The sequence below is a fragment of the Micromesistius poutassou genome (genome assembly GCF_964030765.1).
Source record: "Micromesistius poutassou genome assembly, chromosome: 3".
Lineage (NCBI taxonomy): Eukaryota > Metazoa > Chordata > Actinopteri > Gadiformes > Gadidae > Micromesistius > Micromesistius poutassou.
In genome coordinates, this window is record NC_140273.1 from 393,670 (window position 1) to 403,253 (window position 9,584).

Genomic DNA, 9,584 nt, shown 5'->3' on the forward strand with positions numbered 1-9,584 from the left:
GTGTTTACCCAACGATTGGTTGCAGAAGACAACTAAATAGGAAGAGACAGAGTGAGTTTGTGTGGGTTGTGTGGGTCACCAGAGGGGTTACCTTAGCAACAATGTCATAATACTCCAGTACAGACGCACGTCGTTCGCGGCGCATGCAGAATTATTGTTAATTGGTGAATAACTGCCACAGATGATTGGCTTTTTGTCAAACTGCGGTTACGTCCTACCCTGGAAATCCAGAGTTCTCGCGAGAGCACACTTTGAATTTGCTCACATGGGTGTATCTGGTATAGGCGGTGCCAAAAGCGTTTGAACGATCGTATACGGCGAGTCTTATCTATCGGTTAGCTCCGCTGGTCTGGATACGTCACCCCCTTGTATTCTTCTGATTGGTCGAGGTGTTATCCGATTGCGTGCAGTGATATTTCCAAATGCATGCTTGGCGCCGCCCCTCGAGCCGGGGCCGTTCTCATCACTCGTTGCCGGACCCTACAGCGTTCTAGACGTGGCTCTGGATTTCCAGGCTAGTTTCATCCGGTGTTATCATCCCAATATCCCGATCCTCCCGTCAGTCTCCCCCGGGTCATAGGTCAGGGATGGTGGGGATGGGGGGGGGCAGAGTAGGGGTCTGAGCTGAACTTCTCCCCCCCCCCCCCCCCCCCCCTGCTGTGCTCAGGTCGTCCCAGGCAGCCATGGTGAAGCCGGGCAGCAACCTGTGTCAGAAGAAGCTGGAGAAGAAGTCGTTGTTGGACGATGGATTCGACAACATCCCCCTCATCACCCCCCTGGAGGTCAACCAGCTGCACAACCCCCACGGGGACCCCGACCAGGTACGCCGCACACACCCGCTCGCGAAGGCTGTGTGTGTGTGTGTGTGTGTGTGTGTGTGTGTGTGTGTGTGTTTATTTTTTTCTGATAGTGTTTCTTAGGTGTGTGTTTGTTTTTTTCTGAGTGTGTGTATTTTTATTTTCTGTTTGTGTGTGTGTGTGTGTGTGTTTGTCTGAGTGTGTGCAAGTGTGTGTAAGTGTGTGCTTTTTCTGATGAAGTGTTACTTAATAACGTATTTGTTAGTTTTTCTGTTTGTGTGCCCGCGTGTGTTTTCTGTGTGTGCGTGTGCGTTCCTTGTGTATTTTGTGTGTGTGTTTGTTTGTTGGGATGTGGATGCACCCGTGGTGTCAGTAGTCTGTGTACCTGGTTGTGTGCCTGGTTGTGCGCCTGCTCCTACAGCTGTTAGCTGTTGTCTTCCGTCGGGCCGTTGGTTTTTGTTCTGATTCATCTCAGCATGAAGTGTGCAGCAGTGTACCTGTCGCTGATGCACAACCACAACAGATGCTGCATTACAAGTGTGACACACACACACAGGCACGCACACACACAGGCACGCACACAGGCACACACACACACACACACACACACACACACAGGCACGCACACAAACACTCTCACACTCACACACACACAACTAAGTACATGCCACACACACACACACACACACACACACACAGGCACGCACACACACACACACACACACACACACACACACACACACACACACACACACACACACACACAGGCACGCACACAAACACTCTCACACTCACACACACACACACACACAACTAAGTACACACAAACACTCTCACACTCACACACACACACACACACAACTAAGTACATGCTATGCTACACACACACACACACACACACACACACACACACACACACACACACACACACCCACTCACACACACACACACACACACAAACCCGTGCTCCGTCAGCCCGGTGGCGCCCTGCTGTGTTACGTAACGTCTCCCGGGAGACTCCATTCAAATTCAGCAAGGAGCCACTCACCCTCCCAGCGTCTGTCGGGGTCCGGGATTCACTCGACCCGCATCCACAGCGTCCCTCGTCCCCCATTTACGATTACGTTCAGGGCGTTTAGCAGACGCTTTTATCCAAAGAGACTGACAATAAGTACATTTGTCATAAGAAGTGAAACATACATACAACATACATACAACATACATACAACATACATACAACATGAAAACATGAAACATGAAACAACATATCGCCGTCGGTACAGTAAAGACGTTCATAGGACCAAGTGCAAGTACTGACAGTCACCAGGCTGACCCCATCCCCCGTATACAGCAGTGATAGCCAGCTACTGCAGATGCTACACAATTAAGTACATGCTACACAACATGCATGCACAACACAATTAAGTACATGCTACACAATTAAGTACAATGAATGAATACGACCTGCATTAAGTGCGTTCATTAAGTGTAGTGCAACAGACAAATAAGGGACTGAATGGCTATGTAGAGTCTAGGTGAACTCTACACTGGGTGAACTCGCCCCACACCCACCTGAAGCCACTGTTCATCTCTGCATGCAGATCAGCCCGACGCTCTGGAACCCTGGCTTATCAACTGCACTCTAGGCAGCCTTAGTGTCTTCTACATTTACATATTTACATTCAGGGCATTTGTCAGACGCTTTTATCCAAAGCGACTTACAACAAGTACATTTGTCAGATGAAAGAGAAACAACAATACATCGCTGTCGGTACAATGTGCATAGAAACAAGTGCCAAGCACTTACAGTTGCTAGGTTAACCCAGTCCTCCGTGTACAACTACGATCGCTAGGATGAGATGCTACACGATGCTACGTACTTGATTTAAACGCCAGGACGTTCAACATACAATAAGTGCGTATCTTCTCCTCCTGAATGCGTGCAAATCAGACGATTTCACAACGTAATACATTTGAGTGTTTCATTTCTGTCGGGCGGCGTCCTCTGCTCTCGGCGTCGGTGAACGTGGTGAAGACACGTGATCGATGGCCTGGACACCTGTCTGAGTCATCGCAGTGAAGGGAGCGTACCTATGTTCCCCGGGTCCTATGTTCCCCGGTCGCGACTGTGTTTTTCCGTAGGCGGAATCCGGAAAAATTCCCGCCTCAAGCGCTAGGATTGGACAGGCAGCCTGTCAGGCAAACTCGCACACTGACTCCTAACCCCTAACCCTAACCCTAACCCTAACCATAACCCTAACCATAAGCATAACACTAACCATAACCATAACCCTAACCATAACCCTAACCCTAACCCTAACCATAACCCTAACCCTAACCATAACCCTAACCCTAACCCTAACCGTAACCCTAACCCTAACCATAACCATAACCCTAACCATAACCCTAACCCTAACCATAACCCTAACCCTAACCCTAACCGTAACCCTAACCCTAACCATAACCATAACCCTAACGCCTCTTGCCCACTGTACACGTCCGTCGACGGAAGAGAGTGGGCGTGTCCGACGCATGGGGTAAAACACGATCTGCGTATAACGTGCGTATAGCACGATCTGATTGGCCGACGGATCCGTCGCTGCCTGAAAAGTTAAACTTCTCTCAACTTTTGGACGCAAGAGACGGAGCCGATTTTACGGACGGACCCACAATGCATTTCGGGAGCGTCCCATGTAAAGTCAATGAGATCCGTCGACGGACGTGTACAGTGGGTAGGGGGTGTAACCATAACCATAACCCTAACCATAACCATAACCCTAACCATAACCATAACCATAACCCTAATATTCATGATACTTCCGGATTCCGCCTACGAAAAACACATTCGCTCCCCGGTCACATACAAAGCGGGGAACATAGGACCAGAGGAACATAGGACCAGGGGAACATAGGACCAGAGGAACATAGGACCCAGGGAACATAGGACCCAGGGAACATAGGACCAGAGGAACATAGGACCAGCGGAACGTAGGACCAGAGGAACATAGGACCAGAGGAACGTAGGACCAGGGGAACGTAGGACCAGGGGAACGTAGGACCAGGGGAACGTAGGACCAGGGGAACATAGGACCCGGGGAACATAGGACCAGGGGAACATAGGGCCCGGGGAACATAGGACCAGAGGAACATAGGACCCGGGGTACATAGGACCAGGGGAACATAGGACCAGGGGAACATAGGACCAGGGGAACATAGGACCAGGGGAACATAGGACCAGGGGAACACAGGACCAGAGGAACGTAGGACCAGGGGAACGTAGGACCAGGGGAATGTAGGACCCGGGGAACGTAGGACCAGGGGAACATAGGACCAGGGGTACATAGGACCAGGGGAACATAGGACCAGGGGAACATAGGACCAGGGGAACATAGGACCAGGGGAACGTAGGACCAGGGGAACGTAGGACCAGGGGAACGTAGGACCCGGGGAACGTAGGACCCGGGGTACATAGGACCAGGGGAACATAGGACCAGGGGAACATAGGGCCAGGGGAACGTAGGACCCGGGGAACGTAGGACCCGGGGTACATAGGACCAGGGGAACATAGGACCAGGGGAACATAGGGCCAGGGGAACGTAGGACCCGGGGAACGTAGGACGCGGGGAACGTAGGACCAGGGGGACATAGGACCAGGGGGACATAGGACCAGGGGAACATAGGGCCCAGGGTACATAGGACCCGGGGAATATAGGGACGACCCCGCGGTGAACAAATTGACCAGCAGAAGCGTGGAGGTGAGCGATGGTGGAGGTGAGCGATGGTGTGGGTGAGCGATGGTGGAGGTGAGCGATGGTGGGGGTGAGCGATGGTGGGGGTGACCAGCGGTGTGTCGTCCCGTGTGCCCCCCAGGTGTTCGTGAAGACCAAGACACAGTACCAGCTGCAGCAGAAGAGCAAGAGGAGGCTCTACGTGCCCAGCATCAGACGCTTCAACATCAACTTCTACAGCAACGTGTCCGAGAAGACCAAGGTGACTGAGAGGGCCGCGGACGTTTTTAGTTTTCGTTGATTTTGTTCTTCGTACCGTTTCAGACTGTACTGTTTTTAATCTGTAAATATATATATATATATGTTTGGTGTGTGTGTGTGTGTGTGTGCTTGTGTCTTTGTGTGTGTGTGCGTGTGTGTCTGTCTTCGTGTGCTTGCGTGTCTGTGTGTGCGTGTGTGTATCTGTCTTTGTCTGTGTGTGTGTGTGTGTGTGTGTGTGTGTGTGTATGTGTGTGTGTGTGTGTGTGTGTGTGTGTGTGTGTGTGTGTGTGTCTTTGTCTGTGTGTGTGTGTGTGTGTGTGTGTGTGTGTGTGTGTGTGTGTGTCTTTGTCTGTGTGTGTGTGTGTGTGTATGTGTCTTTGTCTTTGTGTGTATGTGTGTGTGTGTGTATGTGTATGTGTGTGTGCCTGTGTGTATGTGTCTTTGTGTGTATGTGTGTGTGTGTGTGTGTGTGTGTGTGTATGTGTGTGTGTGTGTGTGTGTGTGTGTGTCTTTGTCTCTGTGTGTGTGTGTGTGTGCAGATCACAGGCCTGATCCTCATCACGTTGGCCTTCCTCACCAGCCTCCTCCTCCTGCTCATGTACAAAGCCCTGTGGTACGACCAGCTCACCTGTCCAGAGGGCTTTGTTCTGAAGGTAGGTACCCTAACCATAACCCTAACCCTAACCCTAACCGTAACCGTAACCGTAACCATAACCAAAGTTCTGAAGGTAGGTACCACGGACACACACACGCACACACACAGACACACACACACACAGACATACACACAGACATACACACACACACTTACACACACACACACACACACACACACACACACACAGACATACACGCAGACACACACACACACACTTACACACACACACACACACACCCGCAGACACACACACAGACATACACACAGACACACACACACACACACACACACACACACACACACACACACACACACAGACACACAAACACAGACATACACACACACACACACACACAGACACAGAAACACACACACACACACACACATACGGACACACACACACACACACACACACGCACACACACCTATCACAAGGTGTGCTGCAAGAACAACGCCTTCCACAACAGCATTGAAAATGAACAGCACAGAGCAGTGCACGTGCACGTGCACTCTATCCACTGGCTTTAAAAACCCTAGTAGCAGAACAAATCATCCACTAGTCTGTACCAAGTACTCCCCAAGCGCCTCATAACCTCAGGTACGCTGCCCCTTGGCCCACACGCACTCTGGCTGACGGCAGTCCCAGGTGTAGAGACACTCGCTACTTCAAGTACCTTTTATTTAAAGCGGCAACAACACCCCACCTCCTTTTCTCCTCCTTTCGGCACGTCTTCACAGAGAAGTCGTCGTCGAGAGAGAGAGAGAAACACGTTCGCCGTTATCTCTGTGCCGACGCCATTGCAGCCTCCGTCACGCCCAGGGAACCAGAGCTGTGAGACAGTGGGACAGAGAGAGGGAGAGAGAGAGAGGGAGGAGAGGGCATAGGAGAGAGAAAGAAAGAAAGAAAGAACTAAAGAGTGAGAGAGAGAGGAGAAAAAAAACAACTGCTTTTCTGGGCATGCAGAAATCGGGACACCCGCTTGTGAATCTGAGGGGCCTTTAATTAGAGCTGAGCGTGACTAAACTGTGATTAAAGGCTTAAACAGTGAGGGGTGATAAGGGGGAGGAAGCATGGGAAGGAAAAGGATGGCGAGGGGGGGGGGGGGTTGGAGTGGGCTGGGGGTGGGGGCGGAACCTTCCGTCGAAAGCCTTTGAAGTTTCCGTTGGTTACAGTTTTTCTCAGCGTATTATTTTTCCTACTGCTGCACTGTTGGGGACACTATGGAAAAAAAAAAAACACCACCATTCCCGGCATGGAGGATGTGCCCCACGGGCCTGGGTCTGGCCTGGGCACCCACTCCGGCTGCTCCATCTAGGGGGAACGGCAGGTCCCCTGGTCGCCCCTTTAAGCAATTAACACGGTCCGAATTGACATGCTTTCCCTGGTTTTTAATTGATTCCCTGTTCCTTCCCCTCGCAGTAAGTGAATTTGCTCTTATCCATGCCGAGCAAAAGCGAGGTTATGCGTCTGGCACAAGAACGACAAGATCTGAAACAATTGCTTGGATTGTGCTTTGCGGTGTGCGCTTCTACGGCCTCCGCACAGGACGATGCACTGGGATCTGTTTTAGGATCTCAAACACAGATGCTACTGCAGATCCGGCCGGAGAATCCATATGAATCTAAATCACTTTGAAGTGAATTTATCGTACATTTTTATTTGTCTTATTTGTTGATCGTTTTTCCTCGTGCCTCTGGCATTTTGGCAAAGGAAGACTCGATAAGGGAGCGATGACTTCATGAACAACTTTCCCGCTGGTATTTGGACTGGAGGTCTGCCTGTTCTGTTTTGTCAATCACTACTGACTATCATATCAAACTGAATATAATATACAGACAACTCGGAAAAAATGAGCTAAGACTAAAATAAATAACTGAACGAGTCTTCCAACTCAAAATGACAGTTTGGAAATGTCATTTCAGAGCTCCGGTTGCCCGACTTGACATTAGTAACAATTCATCGTTAACGGGAATTCAATTATTACGAACGTGTTTGGTGATGTTTTAACACATAATGTGATCCGTCAATATGCATTACTTATTTGTATCATTAATATTTCGCTCTGATTACAGCAATACGGGGAAATGATCAGCTATTCTACAGATTAAATTAGCTAACTACTGCAGTCTTGCCTCCTCTCTTCTACATAGGTTGTCAAAAAAAGTCATGAATTACTGCTGCGTACACTTTTTTTTTAGTCAGCAATGAGGCGCAATATTCCGTAAATGTTTTGTTTGTCCTCCTCTGACCTCGATGTGCAGCGCTCAAACCCCGACCTTTTGTCTATTATAGCGTAGAGAGAGAGAGAGAGAGAGAGAGAGAGCACTGTGCTAAATAATATACCCCCCTGTGGTCGTGTCGTCCCAGGGGAAGCACTGCGCCCCCACTGGCCTGGAGATGTACTACACCGAGCAGCAGCAGCAGCGGGAGCAGCAGCCTGGCCCGGAGGAGCGCGGCAGCATCGGCGCCGGCTTCTACGCCGCCCTCAGCCACCTCAACAAGGTCAAGAGGACCAGGCCCGAGATGGTGTCGCCATGGCTACCCGTCATCGGTACCCTGAAGGAGGCGGGGGGAGCAGGGGCGGCGGCCGGGGGGGGGGAGAGCGTGGAGGAGGAGCCCCTGGAGGAGGAGCCCCTGGAGGGGAAGGAGTGAAGGAGGTGCGGAGGAGGGGAGAGAACGTGATCTCGTCACGAGAGAGAGAGAGAGAGAGAGAGAGAGAGACGAGGCGCGCGGTGGCCGGGTGTTGATAGGTGACAGGTTTGCGTGTGCAGTGTGCGTGTGCAGGCCGTGTGCGTCAGAATGTGCTTCTGGGTGCCTGTGTGTGTGTGTGTGTGTGTGTGTGTGTGTGTGTGTGTGTAGACACTCGGTGTGTACTTGTGTGTCTGCTCAGTGGAAACGTATCACGAGGGAGCTGGAGGTGTGAGCGAGAGAAAGTGTGAACACTGAGAATGAGAGTCAGAGAGAGTCTACTTCTGCTTGGTTTCTCATCCCTCCCGTCCCCCTGTCCCCCCCGTCCCCCCGTCCCCCCCCCCCCCCCCCTGCCCCCCCCCCCTCCGGGTCTATTTTGTTAATGAGCGCAAGAAAAAGTAACGTTCTTTTGAATCTTTGTTTTTTTTTTAACACACATCGACAAGAGAGAACGAAGATCTACCTGCTGTGTTACGTTTATACAGGCTTTTTATGTTTGCAACGCGTTCTACGTCTGAATTCTGAACGGTAATGGCAGTGTTGTCAGAATGCATTTTAATAAACCCATTGAATGGTCTGAAGAATTCAATTAATGTTAAGATTAAGCAAACTCAACAGCAGTTATTTATATTAACGTATTGTTATTATTATGTATATATATATATGTATATATATATATATATATGTATATATATATACATATATATGTATATATATATATATATATATATATATATATATATATATATATAAATATATATATGACAGCAACAGACTAATTATACAAAATACTAGGTCATCAAGACCTATTTTCTCTAAGGTTTGCCAGAAATGTTTATATATATTTGGTTTATTGAGTGTGATCTAGTTCATAACTATTATGAATGTATAAATCAGCATTTAACTGTAGGGCTTATGATGAGTATTTCTTAATGTGGTAGACACTAACCCAATCTTATTTGTTTTTTCTCTTTGTTGGATGTATTTAATAAACTATTAATTGGGAGTGTTTGGTGAGTGTTATTTATTCATTTTTTCAACAAGTTCTACCTATGAAATAGTGTTTTGTTTTAGGGCCACGAATAAATACAGAAATAATGACACCAGCAAATTGTATGAAGACAAATAAAAACAATACAATCCACACCACAATTGAGGACATTATTCAGGAAAATTCCCTCGAAATCCCACTTCTGTCATTCTCCTGATGTCCCTCCCTTTGTTTTTTTAAAGCCCATAGTGTTTCTTCAAGCTTAGATTAATCGTATCAAGAGGTTGCTGATCTGGTGTGTTTGGAGCGGGATTCCCAGCCTGAATCCAGCTCTGCGTGTTCTCTCTGAGCCCTGAGCACAGAGCGTCCGCGCTGGGTCCATCTGCTGGTGACGTCACCGACCGGACCGAAACTAAGTGACGCAAGTGTCAGATGCAGTAACCTGATGCAGCCTGATTGA

General features: G+C 49.1%; 1 protein-coding gene across 1 annotated transcript; it reads left to right on the forward strand.

Annotated features, from left to right (window-relative positions):
- Nucleotides 1–683: 683 nt before the first annotated feature.
- On the forward strand, nucleotides 684–8,097 carry caly (calcyon neuron-specific vesicular protein; the record flags this gene model as incomplete). The annotated part of the gene is made up of 4 exons (XM_084465334.1): nucleotides 684–821; nucleotides 4,668–4,787; nucleotides 5,326–5,439; nucleotides 7,813–8,097. The coding sequence occupies 4 exons, from the start codon at nucleotides 684–686 to the stop codon at nucleotides 8,095–8,097; spliced, it is 657 nt and encodes a 218-aa protein (XP_084321460.1).
- Between the last annotated feature and the right edge of the window lie 1,487 nt (nucleotides 8,098–9,584).